Source organism: Mastigoproctus giganteus, chromosome 10 (genome assembly GCF_048544385.1).
Source record: "Mastigoproctus giganteus isolate SK-2022 chromosome 10, ASM4854438v1, whole genome shotgun sequence".
Classification (NCBI taxonomy): Eukaryota; Metazoa; Arthropoda; class Arachnida; order Uropygi; family Thelyphonidae; genus Mastigoproctus; species Mastigoproctus giganteus.
The window spans coordinates 33,354,621-33,380,390 of NC_143584.1; the positions used below are offsets into that span (position 1 = coordinate 33,354,621).

The 25,770-nt window shown below is 37.7% G+C and overlaps 1 protein-coding gene across 1 annotated transcript in view; it reads right to left on the bottom strand.

Moving 5' to 3' along the window:
• LOC150078959 (uncharacterized) overlaps positions 1–25,770 on the bottom strand; it is a 125,474-nt gene that overhangs the window by 16,114 nt on the left and 83,590 nt on the right. The window contains exons 9-12 of the mRNA XM_090382902.1: positions 23,241–23,416; positions 12,406–12,539; positions 7,547–7,689; positions 7,327–7,411 (exon numbers count right to left, since the gene is read on the bottom strand). Coding sequence (XP_090239028.1) covers positions 7,327–7,411; positions 7,547–7,689; positions 12,406–12,539; positions 23,241–23,416 — 538 coding nt within the window. The remainder of the gene's footprint in view (positions 1–7,326; positions 7,412–7,546; positions 7,690–12,405; positions 12,540–23,240; positions 23,417–25,770) is intronic.

Genomic DNA, 25,770 nt, shown 5'->3' on the forward strand with positions numbered 1-25,770 from the left:
TAAATATATGCCTGCTGGTTTGTTGGCATTTTGATGTGCTCTATATTTGTTTTCCAGACTTGGTTCGTGTAGGATTGTCCATATCAGGTGGTCAGGTATTGATTTTATCTTATCAGCGTAGTATAACAGCAAGTTTTGTCTCCGGAGGTGTAGTGGTGGTTCATGAGCCTCTGCATATAAGCTCTGGACTGGTGGTGTGCGATATGCTCCTAATACTGCACGTAATGCGCTGTGATACACTGGATCTAGCCATCTCAGGGTACTCGGTTTGGCTGAGATGTACACGGGAGCTCCATAGTCTAATCGAGATCTTATGAGGACTCTGTATAATCGCAGAAAGTAATTTGATCTGCACCCCAGCTCGTTGCTGATAAGACTCTCAGAATATTGTTTCTTGAGGCAGTTCGTTCAGAGTTGTTTTATATGTTCTAAAAAAAGTTAGTTTTTTTTATCAAGAATAAGTCCAATAAATCTTGTAGTTGGTCTGATTGGGATTAATTGTCCATTAAGTTTTAATGCCTGATCTAAATGAAGGATTCTTTTCATACAGGAGTGCACATCTATTGTTTTTTGTGTAAGATTTGTGGGGATGAAACCATTCTGAGCCCAATTTTTGCCCTTGTTTATTGTACCTTGTAATTGGCATTCTGTTCTCTTGTTTTGGGACTGGAATAAGATACTGAAATGATCAACATAAACAGCTGTATCTGTTGGGTTAGCGAGTTTATTTTTATTGCAAACAGAGTGGCACTGAGGACTGATCCCTGTGATACTCCTTCTTCTTGTAGGAAAACTTTTGACGATAGCTGTTCAGATTAGTAGGTTCTTTGCCAGGTTTCGCAAAAGCTAGGACAATCGCATGATGCCATATGTTAGGAAATTCGTGGTCCGTATAAATTCTGTTGTATAACAGAAGTAGAGATTGTAATAATTCCTCTCATATAATTGATGCCATCTGGACCTTCTGCGTTTTGTTTTGTTTGTGATATTGCTTTATGGAATTCTGTTATGGTTAGTGTATGATTATATTGTTCTACATATTTTGTGTAAAATTTTAAATTGTATTTTCTTTATGATTTTTATATTTCTGGAACTTCGGTGGATACGATGTGGTAGCAGATATTTCGGCGAAAGTTTAACCTAAAACATTTGCTATATCTTCTAAATCAGCTGTATCTTGTCCTTCCCATTTGATAATTGGATGAACTAAATTTTGTTATCTATTGTCCATTTTACTTATTTGATCGCAAACTGTTCTAGTATTTGCAGTTCTATTTATAGATGAGGCGAAACGTTCCCAGGAGGCTTTGTTGCATGAATCTCTGACATGTCTTGCTGTCATCTTTTTATAATACATTAGATTGTCTGTGGTAGGATCCTTGCGAAAAATATTCCATGCTCTGTTTTTGTCTTGTTTTTCTTGAGTACATTCCTCATTCCACTAAGACTTTGGGAATAGGGGAAGTTTCGTGGACGTTTTTTGTATTGATTGTTCTGTTGTTTGGTTAATCTGGTCTGTTACATATTGTACTGCTTGGTCAACAGTTAGTTGTCGAATATTCTGTTCGATTACTACTAGATTTTTATATTTTTTCCAGTCTGCTTTATCAAACTTCCATTTGGATTTTCTTGTGGATTGGCATGGGGTGTCTTTTGATAGAGTGACTATAATGGGGTAATGGTCGTTATGCAGTGGATCTTCCTGAATTGTCCATTAATTCCAATTTATTCTTGTTTGCTGTGAGGAATTTCCATATAATACAGGTTGTAGGGAGAGAATTTATCCCTGTTTGAAGTTTGAAGATGATCAGAGAGTAATCAATGAATACCGACCAGTCCGTTTTAGGAAGATATATGGAAGGTAAACAAACTGAAGAGTAATCTATGGTAGCCATGGTTCCTGTAGGCAAGAGGATACAGAATGTGCTCCAGAATTTAATAGCTTTAGGTGGTGAGCATCCAGAAGAGATTCTATTAACTTTCCTCTTTCGTCCATGATTAGAAATCTATTGCATGGATTCCCAACCACGAACAAAAGAGGGAAGTTAACTAACGTCATCTAATTATAATACGTACCGCCACTACTTCTGGGAAAGTCTGAATGAACATGGATGTACTTCAATTTTTTTACTAACAAGAATCGTTACTCCTCCAAGAGATTATAGCTTACTTCTATTATCACCATAGATAGTATAATTTTTGATCTCGGGATACATTTGCGAATTCCTATTTTGAATGCTTGCAATATTGATTCCATTCCTATTTTGGATGCTTGCAACTTAGATAAGGCTATCTGGCTACATCCATTCCGGAAGAGATTTAGAGGTTTTCATTACCTTTGGTTAAGTTCTCTTTGGAAGCCTATTAGCTTGAATTGTAACAGGGAATTTGTTGGCTTCATCAGTTGCTGATACAACGGGCTGGAGTCTGAAATATTTCATACTTTCAGACGTAGAGTCTGAAAGTATGGATCTACTCCAGTTAGCAACGAATGTATCTAGAAGCACGGATAGATCTGTTTGAGTGGCTACGGATTGAAAATGTCTGTCCATATTTTTTGAATTTGTTCCACCTTATGAGACTCTGGATATATCATCGGACAAAACAGTTTAAATAGCTATCAATAACGAATTCCGTCAATAACGCGAAGAATTTTATGGGCCTTTTCACAACATGGCTGAGTTAGTTGATCTCAAGTGAGGGTAGCATGGTTTTTCCCTCCGGAAACTCGAGTTTTTCGTTCAGCAAATCGACCACAAAACACACGCAACTTGCAGACATATTATACACGGCACAACATGGTCTGAGTTACTGATGCGTCAAAATAAAAAAAAAAGTCAACTTTGAATGACTTCAGCAAATTTACAGAACTGAAAATAAGTATGTTCCATATTGATATCAGATTACTGTCTTTTGTGGACATTAAATTATTTGAGCCCGGATCACTTTTTGGTCATGTAGCTTTCGAACAATTTCTTCTTCTGGGATAATTAACAGATCCAATTCTGTTTTATTACTCTTTTAGAGATATTCACAGTGGTATGCACTTTTATTGGGAGTTTGCCAAAAGTAACTGAGTTTCAATAGCCTGTTCTTGATTCAGAGGTCATTACTTACTGGGGCCTCTTTACCACTTTTAGTGAACCTCCACTTCTATTCACTTCAATGCACTCATATACAAGAAAGTTATATGAAGTTTACTTGCTGAATGATCTGATAAGGAGAGCAGGATAAGTGTCGTATTGAAGTCATCAGAAAATTAACTCATCTGCCCAAATTGCGTGTGTCCTCTAGTCGATTTGCCTGTTTTGCTGCGAAAATCCAGAGTTTCCGGACTCAGGCACGGATTTAAAAAAAACAAAACAAACCACATAAACGTTTCTCAAGTCATTGATGGAATTCGAACTCGGGCCTTTTCCAGTGTGGAGAAGAAGGCGATTATAACTACTATGCTATCCACAAGGACAGTGAGTGTACGATGAGAACGGTTGAATATCCTATGCAGAGGAACGTCTTTTAACCACTTGAGATCTGTCATGATCAGTTTTTAATGACTCTATCCGAGAGCTGGAGATCATTTTCAAATCTGAAATTTGGAGACTGGCTCGTTTTGCGTCTTGTCCTCTGGACTTCAACAATGGAACAGTTGTTGGTCCAGTGGGAAAGTTCCGCAGTTTCTGTGCAGCGGGAAAGACGTCAACAGACTCGTCTCCATACTCCGAAATGATAATTATCTCCTACACGGGGTTTGAAACTTCATCTAAACCGGATCTTCGACTGTGCATCTGACAGAATGCACAATCGAAGACACGGTGAATCCAAATATCCAACTTTTGCCAAATACGTATAGAATACGTATACGATAACCAAAGGCATAGAATTGAAGGACTGATTATTTATTTACAATGAAAATAATTTTACATTGTAAATAAATAATCAATCTCCCATCAAATTTTCGATGGTTATTTCGAAATTTGTGACATGAGAAACGGAATGAACGCTGCATTAAACCAACAGTGAGATTAAACGTAGGTAGATTAAATTATACTGCTGATTAGCTTAATCTCTTTATCCCTAAGTTTGCTACACTTTAAGAGGTAAAGTGTTCAAAGTTTCTGGTCCAGATTATAACTAAACTGCTGAAGAAAAGCAAAGCTTGTGTATCAATACATACATAAGCTTTGCTCAGCTTTTGTATCATTGCATTTTAATTTGTATTCCCAACACCACGTGGCAAACACAATTATAAATACTGCATATCATAACTGCGTGTTGTTGTTGTTGTTTTTAATAAATGCGTTTCTTGTGTTATTTTTTGCTTTTATCATTAAGCCTAAAATGGACGTATTCTTTCTAAAACCACATTGAGCTGGACTTAGGTTATGGGTCTTTAGATAGCCCACAGTTGGGGAGGTTATCTGTGTTTCAAGTATTTTTATAAGTAGTCAAGGCAATGGAACGATAATGGTTGGCATTTGTTGGGTCTTGTTTGACTCCATTAATTTTACTGAAGAATGAAAAATTGTACAAGTTCAAATTATACGTTTCTGCATGTGTTTTGTATTTTTGTAAAGATTATTGATACGAGCTATTATCTGTTATATTTGCGAAAGTCCTACATTTCCTATGTCTTCCTGTTTAGCCATATCCTGTTTGTTCCATTTGATGATAAGAAGCCACATTCTGTGATACCCGTTGTATACAGTGTTTATTTTGTTCCCAAATGTCCGGCTATCTTTTATTGAGGAAACTATGGATGAAAAACGGATCCACAAACCTTTTTTACTGGTTTTAGTAATGCGTCTGATTTTTGAGTTTACCGCACTGATCCATATTGGCTGTGATAGGGTACTTTCAGAAAACATACGAGGCTCTGATTTTCTTGCATTTCGCTAGATTGTATTATTGCACATAGTGTTTATGTTCCATCATAGTTTTTATGTATTGGACATTTTTTTGAAGTTTTTGGAGTGTTAGTTTTCAGCTTGGAGCAGTTTGTCAGTTACATACTTCATTACAGATTTGATGAAGACCTGCTAGATTTGTTAATTTTCTAATATGACTAACTGCTTGTTTCTCGTTTGCTTTGCGTGATTTCTAGTTTGGAGTTCTTTATGGTTGACAAAGCATGGAATCTTTTAAAATAATCTTTACTGGATAATGGTCACTGTTAAGAGGGTCATTATGAACTTCCCTCTCCAAAAGAGGATATTATTGGAATGCCTATAGAGAGGTCTATTTCTGTGCTAGTTCCTGTAGATAATCGTGCATAATGTGGGTCTGTTATTTGAGTGTTAAGTTCTGCTTATCGAGCAGTTTTTCAATAATTTGTGCTCTTTTATGAAAGTTTTGGTTTCTCCATAGGGGACAGTGGTCATCAAATCCCTCATAATACAAAACGGGGTTGATAGTCGAACTGCTGTCTTCTGGCACTATATAGTTTATATTCTGATTTAGTGGTGAGTACATGGAAACTATTGCTATAGCTTCTTTTCTTGAGCTTGTTATATTTTGTTTATCGGTTTTCTGTGTTTATTTTTTAGGGAAATAAAGATTCCTGTTACCAATACCATCTTCCAAAAAACATTCGATTATTGGTTCTTTTGACTGATCCTTTCTACATCTATGTGGTTTGTTTGCTGGACAAACTTGCTGAGTTTTCTCTAGAGACTCACAGTGCACAGAGAACAGAATCTTTGCATACTGCTCAAGAGCTGCCACACTACTGGCTTTTGAAACACGGGACAGAATTTGGAGTATACAGTCTACGAATTGCCTATAACTGTGAAAGGTGGACAATTCGGGTGTCCACCTTTTACAGTTATTGTGTTTTAAAAGTTGACTGTTTCTTATTTAGATAATTCCCCTCTTCTCTTTTTACTGTTATTCTTTTAACTTGAATACCTTGGTCTTAGAACTCTTCTTGGATTTCTTATTCTGGTACATTGATGAGATCTAATTCCGCGTTTATTTCTTTTGAGGTGTTCAGGATGGAATGAGGCGTGATGTTACCTGATTTTAATCGTCTGGCTGTTTTTTTTTCGGTATGTTAACGCTCATAATGTCTGGTGATATAATATCGATCAGTCATTACGATCCAGAAACACCTCACGACACGATTTAAGAGTTACAGTGCGTAATTTAACACCACTTTGCAACTACGAGACATTTCAGAACTTGCAATTGTGTCAGCGCAGGCTTCGGCATATATACACCCTTCTGGCATCTACTGGCAGTTCACCAAAACTTGAGTAGTTGTACGATGGTACTGCCATTTTGCCAATTAAATGATTAACCTGTATGAATATTTTCAGAAATGAAATGAAATGTTTGATTATAAAAATTAGTTCATAATTACCTTGTATATTTCTAACCATACAGTGATCGATAAGTTTTGTGCTTTAACTTCTCACCCTAATTAGGATGCTTTCAGTTAGATTGCTTCTGTCTTTCGAATATCTGAATAAAATTAAGAAAACTGGCCATATGCATTTTGTTTAGCGACACAATAGATCGATGTGCCCCTAAACAGAATGATGCCCGTACATTTTGGTCCATGGTTCCTGAAACATCTGACTACTTTCCATTAACGCCTCAAGAATTACATTTTGGTTGCACAAGAAATAGGGGCTGGGGATTATTATTATTTATCTATTTTTTTTATTTTTCAAACGTGCAATTTAAAAACAAAAACACAAAACTTATCATTGCAGGAAGAACATGAAAACTGTAGTTCATATTGCTATTTGTGTTTATACGCGCGCAGAGAAAAAAAAATCTAGTGTAAGAAAGAAAGTCCACACACACAGACACACGGTACAGTTGCTATGGCAACCTTGTTATATTTTATTTTATTGTGTTTGATACAAACACAGCCAAAATGAGCAGGAGATTCACAACAGTAGCGCTGCAAAATGGCCTGTATGATGAAGCCAACAACAGAACATTGAAAAGAAGCGTTGCGTCGGTAGGTCAAAAAAGAAGGGTGACGTCACAGCTCACTCAAAGGAGCCTCCTCCTTCAAACCACAGGGAACAGATTACGTTTCATCGTCACGGGTTTTTATATAGTTTATCTTTTAAAAACATAAAGAAAGAAATCATCTTCTTCTTCACAAGAAATTGGCACACGACGAACGCACTGAAGATCGTCAGCGGAAGCTTGTGAAAGATCCGAGGGTTAAAGAAAGTAATCAGATTTTTTTTTGTTTTTTTTTCAGGAACCATAAACGCTCAGTACAGAGACCTTTGCTGACCCGGAGAGATAATCACAATAAAGCGCGCATTGTCCACTCTACTCTTTCCGGCACCAGGTGGAGCCACTTACCCTGTGTTATCGATGAGAGTTAAATTGTTTCCCCGAGCAGCGCCATCTTTTGCCACCAGATTTCTCACAAATATCCCGTATGTATCTGAAAAGGAATTATGGGAAAATATTAGGAAATGTCTTTACAAAGAGACCCCGTTGAGGGGGCTCTTAGATAAACTTACTAGTATCGAAACAAAAGTCAAAATTTGGAGTTAAAAAAAAAACCGTGGAAAACTACCTTCATCAGACATGCGCACTTGAACTCTCAACAGTTCTCCTAAAGAAACAGTATCCCTCTCTTCTCCCTTCATGTCAACGATGTGCAGAGATAGATCAGGCAGACTTGGTGATCCTCTCGAGTGATCGCTGGAATTTGGATCACTAGATGGGGAAGAAATCGTAAAGTTTCAAATATAAGTAAAGAAAGTTTTACAAGCCATTATAAAATACATCATACACTGCATATGAAAGGGCCTGCACCGAAAGGGCCAGAGTCACGTGTTTTATCACGTGGTTTTGCGAGAATTAAAATTTGTGATTTTATATTTGCATTTTACAAAAATATCCTTCATTTTATTGTCATTAATTTCTGAAATAATGGCAAAAATAAAACGACATTAGAGAATTTGGTTTTCTGCTATCTCAAAAGGAACAATAGCTTTTAAAAAAAAAAAACCTTTTAACGAAGTTTCGTTTTAATGGCATCAGTGTACCGTGCATGACGTTGTCAGTATCCCGGATGCCATAATAACACGTTCATGGATCATTAAGGCTTTCATTAGTGACTGTACCAGATTATGCTAAATTTATTTCTTTTTTCCTGATGTGTCAAAGAGACTCGCAGCAAAACAAATAATTAATCTCCAAACTTTAAAATGAAACTTGGCCTCGATTTTCACTAAAAGGAAAAAAAGAAATTCTTCCAAATAAATTTGATATCATCCTCTGACCTTCTCTGCAGATTTCTTTAGCTTCTGATTAAACACTCTTTCTTCTTAAGAAGACTCAAATTCTTTGTGAAATGTAATTTTTCTCTCTCTAGGCTAAAAAGCGATGTTTTAATGGAAAACTAAGTCATGATGTTTTTTGCTCGTCTTCAGACCATATTCTTGGAAGACACAACCAACCGAAGCATTTTTTTTGCTAGCTTAGACCCTTTTCTGCAAAAATTAATAAGCGCAAACATCGTAGAAGCTATTTTAATGAGCAGAATTCTTCTTCTTGTATCATTATCCGTTTGGAAGAAAATCTAGTCTGATAAGTTGTAGCCATTGTGTGTGTATGCCCAAATTAATTTTCTCCTAAAGACGGAAAAAAATGCCATTTGTTGGCTTCTGGCTAAATCACGCCTGCATAATTAATTCGCTTTTTCTATTCAGCTGCAAAAATAAATAGGGTGTACGAATATAGAGATTATTCCAAAGAATAGCCTCGTACAGTTAATAAACACCGGTCTAAGAAGATAAGGCCAATCTAGTGGAATATATTAATGATAATAACTTTGGATACAAAATCGACCGAAGCGACATCTGTTATAAACGATATTAATTTAGTTCGGAATACTCGGAGTAATTCCGACATTTATCATCCGTAATAAACTCATTTATCTCTCCATGGAGGCGAAGAAAGGATCATTTTGGAGGTAATATTGTACTCTGAAATATTGGCAGTACATTTTTCTTTTTCTCCTCATTTAGAATACCGATTTCAATTTTAAATACGAAGATGGAGATTCTCAAGAATTTCCAAAGATCTTGGACTCGCACCCTTGGACTTTCAAGGTTCATTTTCTTCGCCACTTCAAGCGGGTTTGATGCTGAAACACCTTCCAAAAGAATCTCAGACGTGCCATCAAAAAACAAGAAATCCGGATGTCGACTTTCAACCAAACATGGTGAATATTGTACAACATCCCATCTCCAACAGAACTCCCAAAGAACGGTTCTATTCTTCAAAGTTCCCAAAGAACATGGAAGTCAGAGGCGTAGGACTATTGATCTTATGGATTTGGGCCCGTCTAGATGCTGACCTTTGTTGTTGTTTTTGGTTTTTTAGGAGCATTAGCAACTAAGGCCATATTGCTCCGGGGATATGCGGTGGTCATTCCCTGACCTTTCCGCACCCTCCGTATTTGGTGGTCACGGGCTCGAACCCCGGTCTAATCAAGAAGCGTGTGCTACGCACTGCTGCTCCTGGCCACCTGGCTACGGACATTACCACGCTTCGTGGGCTGATGAAATTAAAGGAAAGAAGTGATCCTACATCATATTAAAATTGCTTTCTAGGCACTTATATAAATTCTTCTTGTTGTCCGAGAATACTTTATAACATAGGCAAACTGCTGCAAGTAAGTTAGGATTATTTATCATTAATCTTTATAAAAGTCGTCTGAATTCATCCAGGTATCCTTCCAACCCTTCTTTAAATTTACGCAAATTCTTCAGTAGTACGAAATTAGATGCTAATTAATTCCAGCAAATGATAAAACACTTAAATTTCTTGTAGTATGCTGCTATCCTTCCTCAATTTAAGTGATTGTCCTCCAGTTTGTACCGCATGCGGGATGAAGATATCCTTATTATTTATTTTACTCAAGCTTTTTCGAGACCATAAAAATACTTCAGTGATATCCCCCACAGATACAGCGCATCCCAGAAGACCGAAGTTCCTCTCTGTAGGAGTACTTGTGTGTTCTCAATCACTGATCTTCGTTGAACGTTTCTCAACGTATCGATATCCATCGTAACACTAGAGCTCCAAATCCTCGTACAATATTCAAGGTCTCGTACCCTCAAGGGACTTATAGCAAAATGGCCAGGATGGACCTGAAGGCATGTTCCGCAACACACACACCATACCTTATTAGAAAATATTTCCCTCACGGAGAATTTCCTTCATGAAAGATTTGGAAGGTTCTGTGAACGCTGATGAAGAAATTACCAACTACTTACTCAAAAAATATCACCCTCTTCTGAGAGGATGGTGTAGCTCTAGTTGCTAGCGAGATGGTACTGTACGAAGGTTCCAGATTCTCTAAGATTTCTGTGAGAATCGGTAAACTCAGATCACTGTGGTATCTCCGATCTTTAATATGATTTTCTTCACGGACAAGTTGATGACAGTTCCTGCACAAAATATGCCGTATACATAATGAGTCCATTTCTATTGGAGATCCATTTTAGGATGTTTACAAACTGCACTCCACAGCATGGAATATGAAATGCCTACTCCCATTTTTCATCACATAGTACGCCCCTTACTTAAAATACTGAAGTATCACTTTTCAGAACCTTCCCAACTTTTGTATAATCAGCAATCTTTGAAACCTGCTTGACCTCATCAATGTCGTCAACAAATATCCAAAAAAAGAGAAAACGGACCTTGTTCCAATTTATAAAAAAAAGCATTCACGTGACACGGTGTCAGAAGCCTTAATGAAATCTAAACATGCTAGGTCAATATTATTCTTTGCATCCAAGCTCTTTTGTAAAACATATTCCTTTACCAACATCCTGCTGTGCTGTCATTGTCATTAATGAGATTTTTCTGTTTGGTAATGGTGTTTAATACCAATTCGGCTAAAGGATGCAAAAAAAAAAATATTTTTATCTCCTGGTTCTTGTATCTCCTACAAGAGAGAATAGACCTTCCTCATTCATTTTATTCAACCCTTTAAAGCCTTATACACCACAGCCAGTCTCCTTTTAGATATCTGATTAAATCCCCAAAAATGTTACTCTTATGAGCAACTTTTATGACAATTTTTTTCACACCCTAACCGAATTAGTAGCCAGGAAAGAGGACTGCACGGTTTCTCTCCTTCGAAAGCTCGGATTTTTTTTTTCCATTCCAATTTGCCATTCTCTAATCAATTAGTCCACAACAAAGTCATCAAAGAAGAATGATTGTTGGTGTTGTAAGATTTTAGGAGCATCAGCAACCAGGGCTATATTGTCCCCTGTATACTGTCTGACAAGGACCACCAAAGAGGAGTAAGTCCCCTTCGTCCATAGTCTTCATGAAAGCATCTGCAACTTGCGTGATTTTTAAGCGCGGTTTAATTCAGATTTTTTAAGTACACCCACCCACTTCTTCTGTTCAAAGATGATTTAAAATTGGAGAGCCCCGGCGTAGTAGTAACAGAATCTGCACACTCTCATGGGTAGCACACAGTTAATAGAATAGCCATCCTCCCTACATTTTTAAGGACCTTTATCACAACTTGGCTGAGTTAGTCGGTCTCCTTCGAGGGCAGCATGGTTTTTCTCCCGGAGACTCGGATTTTTCGTCCAGAAAACAGAAAATCGACCACAGAACACATAATTTACAAACAGTATATAGTGAGCAATATGGCCTTAATCGCTGATGCTCCTAAAACCCTCCTACAACAAGCACTATAAGAATCTGAACCTTCATTAATGGTACTGGCAAATTCTTCATCAAATATTTTTCGAATTTCCTTCTCTTGCTCTCTTTTGGCAGTTGAAGACAGATTTCTCTACCTCAATGATACCAACATTGATGTAGAAAGTGTGGCACTAGTCCCACAACTTTACGAACACCCCCTGATATATATTTGTACAAATATCACCTATTTTATTATTTATTTTTTTGTTTAAAACTCTGCGATATTCGCTCTAATTAAAATGCTTAAGTCAAATTACCAAAGATAATCGAAAACTTGTAAATTTCCGATCATCTTGATAATTTGGCTGAGTCTTATAAATTTCATTAACTAATTCCTTGTCAGGATTTCCAGTTGGATATTAGCAGTCAATAAACTGTCCTCGAGTCTATCAAGCAGCGAAGGATTTTTATTTTTCTTAAGAAAGAAATCTTTTATCTCGCGGTGTAATCAATGAAACTGTTGATGCTCTCTAAATTCTCAAAGAAACAAGATTCATCCAAATTTGCCTTTCTCTGGAAATAAATCTCGCGCAGTCCATCCAATTATTAAGCTACACGGATCAAAACAAATACCAGATAATTGAAAAATCAAGAAACAAGCGTAGGCGCCTTAATTTCTTACGTACAGTAAGCTCCTGTCTACCGAATGTGAGATGGGTGTCTTAATTATCTGGGGATTAAGCAACTTACGTGATGTTCAGCAAAGTCTCTTCAGTTTTATTACCGATGTCGTAGGAACAGTGGACTCCTATAGCCTTGTCCATAGCGGTGACGACATGGTCGTTGCTCTGGATGACAAGCACGTTTGAGAACTTGCCTTCTTCCTGCCAAGAAAGAAAGCATAAAATTAGAGTGGAGAGTATACCACGGAGGGTGTCTTTCGCGATACAACGGCGCTATCGCCATTCATACCAGGTCCGGACGCTAATGAAGTAGACTTACCGTGGGGACAAGGGATTGACCAAGTTAAATAGCTGAAGGCGCAGGAAAGACGGGGAGTTAACTGAGATTTTGGCGATTTCTCACAAGTCGCGCATGTGTCTATGGAGTGCACGGTCAGTTAGGCACCCCAGAAAATCGAATTCGCCGAGGGAGAAGCCATAAGGGTGGAACACCAAGTGTTAATTTGGTTTCACGACCCCCAACAGACATTGGCCTCGAATTACTTAGCCTCCAGTTAACGACTGGATGGGCAGTACATTGAACCTGGAATTCTACAATGGTCTTTGAGGGATACATTTTAAAAGAGAAATTAGCTGATGGGTTCGCATTGATTAAGATTTTTCTTGAAAATCAGTTTTATTGTGGGAGTTTTAATGTACGGAAAAAAGTTTTATTTTGATATTTTAAAAATTTCGTGTTAATTCTGATATTTATTTGTTTATATGTATTTTTTTATTATTTTAATATTTTAATTTGTCCTACCAAACTAAATAAAGCGCTACATTGGCGAATGACAAATTCCTTTCACAGCAATAAATGCCAGGGAATGATTTTTTTCGTCTTGGTATTGTTTTATATTTAAATATTACCTTGTACAGAGAATTAATGCTTTACTTATTTCGATTAATGTATAAGTTATCCTAGAAATGATAAGCTATCCTTAAAATCCTAGTAAGTTATCCTTATAATCCTAGAAATGATAAGTTATCCTTATAATCCTAGAAATGATAAGTTATCCTTAAAATCCTAGAAATTTTACGTTATCCTTAAAATCCTAAAAATGATGCGTTATCCTTAAAATCCTAGAAATTGTAAGTTATCCTTATAATCCTTGAAATTGTAAGTTATCCTTATAATCCTAGAAATGGTGATTTAATTATCATTTCCTTTTGATATTTTAAAAATATGTTCTCAAACTTTTCTCTATTATTTTATAATATATATATATTTTTTTTTTTGACGTATTTGACAGTGAATCTCTCAAATTTTTTCAACCTTGTCGGACGATGCAAGCCTAACAAGGGTGTATTGCACCATGAAAATTGCCTCATCCTATTAAGGAACTTCCGCTACACTATTATTCGCTAACTAAACCATCACACTGGTGTCGGGAAGCACACGCGTTATAATCATTAGATCACCAGAGTTTAAAAACTAATTAATTGCGTTATGGTATCAAGTAAGGAAAGGCCATTAGTTGATGCTGGAAAAAAAAAGAAACATATTCTCTTACGGTACAACCTAATTAAAGCTTCTTGGCTTTTCTCCAAAAAGCAGATAAGGAAACATTTTGTCTTAAGTATTTTTTGCAGTCCAGATCACCTTCGTAATGATGTGTTTGGCTGCCGGAAAGAAAATAGATAGATGGACAGATGAGAAACGAAAAAAATCAAGTAAACTTATTTAAATGCTTCTCACGACTATCGAACCTTCCCCGACTTGCCGCAGTACGACCTCCGCCTCAGCATACCTCTTCCACGATGGGTGTCTCTCCAATAACACCAGGTAAACATCCCCAAGGAAAAATAACACCACAAAGTCCACAATAAAGGGGTTTATATACGAGAATTATAGCGATTAAAGCTGCACCTAAATAATTTCCTTCGTGGATGGATAGTCAGAGGTTCCGTCATGCAACCTCTGTCAGAGGTTACACGGAGAAACGGTCTTTCCTCGACCCCACCTGGGTGTGAAGTTAAAGTTACGTTTGTGCACTATCGTGTGACCACACTGAACTATATTTACATAAAATTATTGTGGAAATTCTCCTGAAAGTAATAAATCTTCTGTTTGCTATTTGGCAAACAGCGTAATTGAGGTATTTTTGAAATATAATCAAAATATTGCATAAATCAAAATGAAGTTTAAAAAATTAAATAAATTTCCATGAACTTTAAATTGTTTTATATTTAATATATTTCATATTTAACAAATATTGTTTTATATTTAATTTAATAGAAATGATAAGTTATCCTTAAAATTCTAAAAATCGTAAATTATCATTAAAAACCTAGAAATGGTAAGCTACCATTAAAAGCTTAGAAATGGTAAGTTATCATTAAAATCCTAGAAAAGATAACTTATCGTTATAATCCTGGAAATGGTAAGTTATCATTAAAATCCTAGAAATTTGCCTTTCTCTGCAAATAAATCTCGCGCAGTCCATCCAATTATTAAGCTACACGGATCAAAACAAATACCAGATAATTGAAAAATCAAGAAACAAGCGTAGGCGCCTTAATTTCTTACGTACAGTAATCTCCTGTCTACCGAATGTGAATGTGTGATAACTTACCATTGAAATGGTAAGTTATCATTAAAATCCAAGAAATGATAAGTTATCATCAAAATCCTAAAAATGGTAAGTTATCATTGAAATCCTAGAAATGGTAAGTTATCATTAAAATCCTAGAAATTGTAAATTATTATTAAAATCCTAGAAATGGTAAGTTATCATTAAAATCCAGAAATGTGAATTATCATTAAAATCCAGAAATGTAAATTATCATTAAAATCCTAGACAAGGCAAGTTATCGTTATAATCCAAGAAATGGTAGTTATCATCAAAATCCTAAAAATGGTAAGTTATCATTGAAATCCTAGAAATGGTAAGTTATCATTGAAATCCTAGAAATGGTAAGCTATCCTTTAAATCCTAGAAATTGTAAATTATTATTAAAATCCTAGAAATGGTAAGTTATCTTTAGAATCCTAGAAATGGTAAGTTATCATCAAAATCCTAGAACTATAAATTATCATTAAAATCCTAGAAATGGTAAGTTATCGTTATAAACCTAGAAATGGTAAGCTATTATTAAATCCTAGAAATGGTAAGTTATCCTTCCGTGGCAGCGGCAATAACTTACTATTTATAGGATTTTAAATAGCAATCTTTTGCATATTTAGAAAACCATAATAATACTCTTTATTGCAAGCAGAAATGCCATAGAAACTGATTCTTCATGATTCACCACGTTTCCCCGAAGTAAAAATCATTATTGTGAAGAATTTCAAATCACACGAAACAAATTCTGCATTTTTTGAAATTCTGTTAACTGGGAGAATAATCTCTTGTTCAAATAGGGCGATCAGTGAGATTATCCATACATTATGCAAAATTACTTTCCAGTCTAAAGTTAGGAAGAGTTTTAAATAGTTGATGAGTGTATATACACGCTTGTCTCAGCTGTTGAATGATAAATGCCGGATAAGAGAAGGAATGTAGTATGTATGCAGGTCTCTTCCAGATGAAGTGGCGTTGTGGGAAAAGATACGAAACTCTACGAGATCGATATCAGAAGTTTACCAACACATACTCCCATGGCTGCCATCAGTGGTGAAGCGAAACACTAGGTCAAGTGTGAGCAATTCGACAACTGACCCAAGCAGATGCATAAGATAAAGCACCTCTGTGTAGCTCCTTTTAGTTTGTGCACATTATACGTTTGTATGTGTGATTTATAAAGTCAGATGATCGTAAAATCTCTACGTAGTTTGCGTATACAATGTTTTAAGTACATTATATAGATTTTCTGTACACCGCCATCTAGTGGAAAAATTTAGTTTATTTTTAACACGATGACAACAATATGGTAACTTACGGTATTGTTACAAAACTTACGACATTGTTACAATTTATGGTAACCTACCGTATTGTTACAATTGTATGGTAATTTTCCGTTGAAGTTTACATTGTTAGATTATTTCCATGACAACCGAGAAATGAAGTACGTCAGCCACTGGAAGGGCTGCAATTGATGGTTTTCTGTGGTTATAAGATAAATAAAATGGACACCGAAGTTACTAAAACACTTTTTCATAAATTTAAGGTATTTCGACCGCACGCAGTTTATTCAAATAAGAATGCAGTTGAGGAGCGTTACTTGATCGTTAAGGTAAAGATGTTTGACGGCGATCTTACCTTTCTGTGCCCGCATAAATCCCTTTTCTTGTGTGGTTGTGCGTTAACACCATCTGACTTAAACTTAACGATCTCGTGAGATGACTTTTCTGTGTTAAGACGTGGGGGTAGGCTCTAATTATTCAGCGGGGCTGTTAAAAACACCCATAAATTAACCACCGCCTTGAAATTTTAATGCTGGCTGTAATTAAAACTGAAACATTCGCAAAGTTTTCCCTCTATCGCACTTCACCTTAGAGTCAGGGGGCTTAAACAATACCTTCCAAATGAGTCGCCATTAGCAGTACATTAGACAGTAATGTGCGGCTAGTGGAGCCGGGGGGGGATCTCCTGGGCAGTCATTAATTTTACAGACTTGTAATTATGTCTGGAATGTTAACTAAATCATTCATTTTGAAATCGTTTAGCAAACTTCGCACAAAAGGGTAACGAAAGAGAACCAGTGACACTCCATTACAAGCCACTAATCTCTGTATTAGAAACTTTTTGACCATTAAGTCCATCTTAATTTCACTGCGGTGAGCGGCTCGTGATTCTTAGCCTACCTTCCAGTGTAAGGATATGAAAATATCTTCTCTGTAGGCTGACTTCCAAACAATAATTAACTTCAGAAAGAGAGAGAGAAAAGAAATCTCCAAGAATATCCATTAGAGGCTGTGTTGATAAAGATAGTTTGATTTCTTGGTGTTGATAAAGTAGGCAGTCCAACAGCACATGTTATACAATGAAACGAACATGGCGGTGGCTCGTATGCATGTGCGCCCAAAACGTAGTCTTCTAAGATAACTCCTTCGTGTCTGTCTTTCTGGAAGCTTGATTTCCAGTGTTGGGATGCCTGTTGTATTTGTTGTTGGGATGCATGTCGATCATATCATAGCCCGATATAAACTTAGCAGGTGTAACTGTCTGCTCCCCACGTCATTGCAGCCTTCGTGGGTAGCACAATTGGTAGACTGAACACGTATTGAACACCTTTCCATTGAACACTTATTTTGGGAGCTGTACAATATAGTTATACCATCTGTCTCTACAGAGTCTGATAGTTCTTGTAACTTGTGGTTTATTCTGATTGCAAACAAGATGGGACCAAGTATCAAGCCTTGTGGAACTTATTCTTACTGTGTATAGATGTGAGCTAGAATATATGATTATAACATACTTGGAAGGTTCTCTGGTATGAAAAATTCTATATAAATGTTGGTAGACAGCCTCAAGTCCGAAGTTATATAGATCACGTAAAACTCAATATTTCCTAGACGTGTCAATGGCCTTTTCGATGTCCAAGCATTTAGTGCTATACGTTCACTCCTTAAAAACGCGTTACGGATGTCATATTCTGTTTTTACCACGAGGTCTAGCGAGCGGTTATCTGCCTTTCCTGAAACCATGATGATAGGGGTTAAGAAGTTTCGCAGTTTCTAAAAACCATATTAGATGACCATGTATTATTCTTACTAAAATTTCAGACAGGCAACTGGTAAGAGATATTTGGACTGTTGGATTCGAATGGTGTTTTACTGGGTTCGGAAGAGCCAGTATTATGGAGTGTTTCCAGTTTCTGCAGTTAGGTTCCTTCCAAAATATTGTATTCAGCGATTTGCGCATGTGTGTTCCTTGGAACCATTAATAGGACAAGTGGCATCAAATCTACATTCCTGCTGGGAATGTCCATATCTCTAGCATTTAAAACAATGAATAAGATTCTGAAAATAAGGTTGAATTCGGCAGTTTAAAGACCAACTTTTAATGTAGATGGCAAATTTGGAGTGCTGAAAGTTAAAATGGTAGATATGGTTGGACTGAGGTTTCATATTTTTGATTCATGATTCGTGTGGCATCTCAATCAGATTACCTTTTGATTGCTCAGTTCCTGAACTAATTCTGCTTCAGAGACTGTAAGTGGTTCAGAGACTCTGTGATGAATTTACGGTATTGTGAAGACTGATGGATACTGGCAACCCACCAAAAGTCGTTATCTTTGACAGCCACGGGGACTGATGGATACTGGCAACCCACCAAAAGTCGTTATCTTTGAGGTGGCTGTTTCAATCAAGAGATCTCCGGATTTCGTGATCCAACAACAGATTTGAGGTATTTCTGGATCAAGCAGGATGACAACTTGCCCACACGTTGGGCAGATGGAGAATGTATCATCAGAAAGTTTGGAACATCATAGCTCTATATATGTGTTTGAAGCCTCTCAGGTTGGCTAGAGTTGTGATTCACTCGAGATGACTCCATTCTTGAGCATGAAGGCTCTAGTGTGGAAAGGCGTTAGTGTCCGTTGTGGCTCCATTTAGCCACGGGGATTTGTCTTTACCACGAATTACCGTTCCGCCAAAGGAAGTGAGCAGCGCCGCTAGGTGGCGAAGCGATTAAAAGATTAGTTGAGTTAGTAGCATTAATTATAAATATACTAAGAAAAAAGAAAGGTTACTTTCCTTCCGGAGTCTACTTGGGTCTTTTCAAGAAAAGAATTACCTTTAAATAAAGTGAATGGAGAAAAACAATAGAACTGAAATAACAGCTTGGCCTACTGAGAGAAATAAAAATAAAGAGAAAGATAGACAGATAGAGAGGAACGAGAAGATACACAGATAGAGAAAACGAGGATAAACAGAGAAAGATAAACAGACAGAGAGATAAAGAGGAAAAGGAAGGTACAAAGAAAGATCGACAGAGAAAGAGAAGAAATGAAAGATAGAAAGAGAGAGATAAACAAACAGACAGACAGAGAAGAAAACGAAGGTAAAGAGAACGAGAGAGAGAGAGAGAGAGAGAGAGAGAGAGCGAGCGAGGGAGGAATGGAGAAGATAGAGAGAAAGAGCGAGAGAGGAATGGAGAAGAAAGAGAGAAAGAGGAAAGGAAGACAGAAAAGAGAAATAAGAAAGAAAGACAGAAAAAAGAAAGGAAGACAAAAGAAAGAACGATACTCGGAGAGAGGACAGGAGAAAACAGAAAGAGAGAGAGAGAGAGAGGAAATGAAGATAGAAAGAGAGCGATAGACAGAAAGAGAGGGGGAAACGAAGATAAAAAGAGGAGGAATACGAAGATAGAAAGAGAGGAAGGAAAGCGGATAGAAACAGAGACAAACAAGATGAGAAGAGAGAGAGAAAATAGAAGATAGAAAGAGAGAGAAGATAAGGTAGGAAGAAAGAGAGAGAGAGAGAGAGAGAGAGAGAGAGAGAGAGAGAGAGAGAGAGAGAGAGGACAGAGAGAGCTAGCGACCGAGCGAAGAAAAGACAGATAGATATTGAGAGAGAGGATATAAATGCTTTGAAAATATCTTTCCTATTATTAGATGTAATAATGGAGGGACTGGGAGAAAGAAAAACTTAGAGAGAGAGAACGGGGGTGACCCCCGTTCTCTATATACTTAGTTCACCTGCCCTGCGAACAGCTAAATGATCGGATGTGCTGTGGATTGTGCAAGGCTCGTCTGCAACTACCCACACACCCACGAGGACTTCTGATTCCTGCTTCACTCTGAACAGACAGCACGTGCAATTTCCCACTCGTAGCTGAAAAGGGCGTCATTTCTAAGATCTCTTTTACTGTACACATGTGATGATGGAATCTTCCCTGGTAGTTAAGAGGCGACCTTACTGTGGTTTCCTTCAGACTTCGCATGAAGTCTTGTGCTGAGCTGTCAAAAGTAGGCAAATCATCCATCCCTGATTCTTGTGTGTTTCGAGCGAATGTTGAAAATGATGGCTTTTTCAGATACGAGAGGGAAATTGCAAGTGCGTGTGTGCGTGGTTGCAGATGAGCCTTGCAGAATCCACAGCACATCCGACCATTTCGCTGTTCACAGGGCAGGTCGAGTACGTGTGCTCTAGAGTAGCTTAAAGGAGGCAATGACTTGAGGCACGTAATCCGAACTTGAGTACCTTGCGCAGAAATATCGTGACTGCGAGGTGTGACATTACCGGCTGATATATTTGTAGCGTGCGGGCGGTGGATTCAGTATTGTGATGTCTGGAGGCGCTTTTGCGATGGCTGGTTTCAGAAGTTTGTGTTGCTGTCTTGCATTCACGGGCAAGTCTTCTTGGCCATTTCATTCCAGGTGCGCTGTCAAGAGATCGCGTATTCTTAGTCCTGTAAAGTTCCACGCAGGAAAATGGAGATGGCAATCAGTCCCATGATCTGCCATCTTATTATTATAAGATAGAAATTCTGAGAGTCAAGATTGTGATGAAGACAGCCTCTTCCAGCCTTATAATGAGTCTTTATAGAAAGAAAGTAGCTGGAGTGGTTCTGGCCCCTTTTGGCCCTCTGGTGGCTGATACAAGTACGTACTGCATGGTGATAGAAGTTGTTTCTACTACAGTGTCTTTAGAAGGAAATTGGTCCTGAATGTAGTAATTTGTCTTCAAGAGAGACTAGCCCCTCGTCAGTTAGCGACCAGCAGAATTTAGGAGAAAGAAATCCAATTGGTTTTGCAATAGAGGAAGGCTTTGATGGATGCTTGGAGTTGATGGAGGAAATCATTAGGTGGAGTTTACACTTTGACAGTGTATCAGAGCATCATTGCCACTTCTGCTCCTCGCTGAACCATGCACACTGGACGGAGAGGAGTCCGTTCTGGCTCTCCAGAACGGACTCCTGCCAGCCCGTAGGCCACTGGTCTTACGAGTTTAGTTTGGCTCCTACGGCTTCAGCGTAGAGGTCATGGACCCTTTGAATTGCCCGGGATTCGCTCTCATTGCGACATCGAGTACTCGCAATTGGATATTTTCATGGTTTTGGTAGCAGTGCTCATAGGGATTGCAGGCTGGTGTCTTTTTTTTATAAAAATTGGTGTGTGCAGTTGTCGGAAAAGTAGAATTTTGTTTCTTTGGACAGCAAATGGATTGCGTGGATGATATAGGGTGCATATCGAAACTCTTGATCCAGGAAGTGACCTCTATTAATTAATCTTAATCAAGATTAATTAGTGTAAGGTCACCTCCTTAACCTGCAAAGAGCCAGGATCTTTCCCTCTATCTCTCTTTCTTGATAGAGGGAAAGATTGAAAGAAAGAGGTAAATAAAGATAAGGAAAAATGGAGAAAGACAGAGATGAAGATGGATGTTGAAAGAACCAAACCGAGAGGTAAATTGAGAGAAGAGGGAGGGGCGGGTGGGTCGTATGACAGAGAGAGAAGAGAGGAGAAAGAATAAAGATATTGTCGCCCAGACAATATCTTTATTCTTTAAGAAATTACAACAGAACCAATATTCAGCAAATAAAGAGAGCTTTCAACTTCCTTATTGTAACTTGAATAAAAAGCAGCTAATGTTTATAGATCGAAAAGAAAATAAATGTCTGACAGTGTTTTTCCCTCATTAAAATATCCGATTTCCATTTCCCATGTCGAAAAATGCATGCAATCACAAAGCCCCAGAGAATTATCTTTCAAAGTAATGCGTCTTCGCAGATGGGTGATTGAAATTGCGTTGGGTTTATGGCATTTCCACTTAAATCTGTGATCAGCAAATAAGTGCGGCTCCACAGAAACAAAGACAAAAGGATTATCGGCAGAGAAACATAATTCCAGCATGTTGTAGAAGAAGGCTGTGGTGAGGAAGAAGAAGAAGAAGAATAAAAAAACATTCGTGTTTCAAATTACGCAGGTCATTTGTGTCCTTGTCGATAACACGTATTACGGGTGAGGGAGAAGATAGGCCAGATCTAATAACTCTCCTCATTACAGAAATAAAATACTTTCGATTATCGTATGTGTCCCACGATTGCCACTCTTCCGATAGCCAGATAACCAGCGATATTAAATTGCCACAATTACGTTGGTAATTGGTTTTCTTTTTTAACCCATTTCCAGGCACGTTCTGTCTACAAATACTTACGAAGATATTAAAGAAAGAAATATTAATTTTATGGAAGCAGAGGAGGACATATTGATGGAAGGAAAGGAGGAGAAATATAAATTTTAGAAATATGGAAAAAGAGCTTTAGCCTACGCCCAGTAATATCTTCTACCTGATAAGACAATGGTGTTGGTGTGTCCCAATAAATTGGAGTAGTTTTGTGAGTCATGCTTCAAGATGTCGCGAGGAAAAGCGTCTGTCTGCTGTCTCAATTGGCAAAGCGTTATTCATAGATTTGCAGAAAGTATGTGCAATGTTCCGAAGAATGGGAAAGAGAAGTGGATCGAAGTCCACGCATTCACTTCACCAACTGCACTGCCAATAGCGGGCTGGGATAGATAGAGAGATAATTAAGATAAATGAGCGACTTAGGAAGAAGTCTCGAGACACTACACCGATTCCAATGAGTGAGGCGATGAAAGTTGACAGCGAGATCAAACTGTACCGAGACAACAGATGAAATCAATCCAAGGAATTTAAAGGCGATGGTGGGAGCGATAGAGAGATCAGAGGCGTTGGCAAAAGGATGGTAAGAAAAGTAAAGTAGAAATTGGGGGATTAAGATAGTCAGGATATCCGCAGACGCTGGCTACTAAAATAATTATTTCTCAGTTCCTCAGAAATATTTATAAAGCAAAAAAATAAATTAAATGTCACGTTTATCTTATTTTTTGTTTTGGTTTAAACTAAATAAATCAAAATTAGATTTTTAACGAAACCAAAAGACAATTTTTTTAATTGTCTTTTGGTTATTGCCATTTGAAAAATGTCATTATTTTTTAAACGTAAATTACCTCCGTTATCGTTCCACATTCGGGGCCAGTGAGTGGAATCGGTAAGGTGAATACCAGACTGTTTGTAACATCCACGCTGCAGGTCAAAGGTCGTCCTTTGGCATAAACTTTCCCCTTGAAGAGTGCGTTCGTCTGCACGGTAGCCAGCATCGTCTGCGATTCACATTCCACAGAAACTGAAAACCATAATTTGAATATCCGCATTTAAAACACATTATAATGAAAGAATTATAAATTTGGCGAATATATACAATAACTGAGAAAAAAATATCGCATCTCATAAGTCAGAAATAAGGAGAAACTCAACAATGGCCAAACGTGCCAAAAGACGTTGCCATAGTAACAACTAATTGCTACGCGAAGGTAACTCATTACAGAGGCGAACAATGTTTACTCCTCATTAACTATCTTGTCATGAAAACTCTTCGTCTCCAGGTAAGGGGAGGGTTTATACAGAGGGGAGGGGGCTGTTCCACGCACTTACATTCTTCTCAGGTAATGGTAGCGAAGGCATGATATTTAATTACTAAGAAAGATCGCTTAGTATTTTTGCTGTTGCTCAGTTTGCCGACCACAACATCCTTTATGTGCACGTGAGCCGGGCAGGAGTGGACTGGAGGTGTTCGGAACAGTATCCTTTCTCACAGGGTTCATTTACTTGTTTTCAAGGGTAACACGACACCCCTTACATCTTGCCATAAACTTAAAAAGAAAATTCAGCAATCTTCGCTCTACTTAGTGCATCATTCTCCCTTACACCCCCCCTCCCCACCACCACAATCATAGAGGGACTAGTACTCGCAGCTAATGCAATATACTGGATGTTCGACTTCAGCCATAAATGGCTGAGTTATGAAAGAAACAAATTGGTGTGTGAAATAGCACTTGAAGAAAAAGTAGAGAAATTCGTCTCGCTGCACATTCACCCACCCCAGTTTTTACCAACTTTATAAGGTCTGAAAAGTTGTTATTGATCTTGTTGAACAAGACAGAAAGAGAGAGAGAGAATAAAGAAAAGAATGAAAGAACCTATAACTATTGCTAGCAATCAATTTCTGCCGCCGGTAAGTTCGACTCTCCAACTTTTTGATAACGGCTGGCCGGAGGAAGCAGCCGGAGAACAGTGGCTGATTAATGACGATTGTAAAGTCACATGAACGGTACAGTCACTTAGCTTTAGCTGATATTATCTGCGCTTTAGAAGAAAAGTGATAAGAATATTTTCCACGCTTCTCTTTCTTTTCGCTTGGTGATACCAAGAATCGCATCTTCGAACTCGCAATATCGAGCTGAAGAGATGGGAGAATTACTTTGCCTTTCGCTTCTACAATTGCGGTGATATTTTTTACTCCTTTTTCAAAGTCCCATACTTTTCTTTTTTTTTTGGGATCGATGCTTTCTTGTAACATTAAGTTGATCTCGCGCGCCGAACAATGGCAATACGACCCTCCATTGTCACATATGAGTGCCCTGGTTTTGACTAATGGGGGAGCGAGTGATAGTCGCTTGAAAACTTCCCAGTGGCAAAAAAAAAGGGACAGGTCTCCTCACAATACATTGTATACATCAGGTGATGGAGCTACTCAGTGATTGGAAGCACTCACGATCGCTTTGAAGACTTGGAGTGTACAAAATCACTCTTCCACCACAATAGTTAAACTAAAATGCGTGCTTTTTGAACATGGTTTAAAATTGCCCACTTTTAGTACATCGAAGATAAAAGACAGATGTCTAAAAGTTACAATTCGTCTTCATTTGATATTACAATCCCTTGGAAAATAATATTCAATACCATTCAGGATTCGAAGATGCAAAATTCAACTCAGGACTGTATGAAGAGTGCTGTAGGATCTCCGAGTTCGAGTCCCGGATATATCCAATTCAAATGTGGCAACATGGCCACAAAGAGACTGAAGGATTGCTGACCAACGTCCAATTTTTCACAAATTCGATCTAAAATAATGTTTCAGTCCTTCGAAATAACTTAATCGCGTTGGACTGCACCAACCAGGCCGATATTCATCCACTACACCTGAAAAACCAATTCTGAACAGTTCCTACTCTTTAATAGGTTTTTCCATTATAAGCAACTTCCACCAATTCAAAAGGTAAATTTAACTTTAATACTTTGATCGGATTCGATACCTGTCACGACTGAAGGAACTGTTATCGGATCTTTTCACATCATGGCCGAGGTAATCGATCTCCAGAGAGGATTCCTTTGATTTTTTTTTCGTGTTTTTCATCACAAAGAATAATATTTGTCAAAATTCATTTAATGGTAGTTTTCTGAACGCATCTTCTACAACAGAATGTGGTTAAGGGCCAGAAGAGCAAAAAAAATAGTTAGAGCACACTCGACGCAAAATAAATATCCAAAGAGGCGAGCCAGTATACAAAGATATCTTAAATTTCTTGTTTAATAAAGAACCGGGGTGAGGGTTCATAAGAGAGTACTTCTAAGTCTTTATTGAATCCTTTCTTATATGAAGAAAAAGGGGAATTTTCTTCGGAGGTGGGGGGTGGAGGG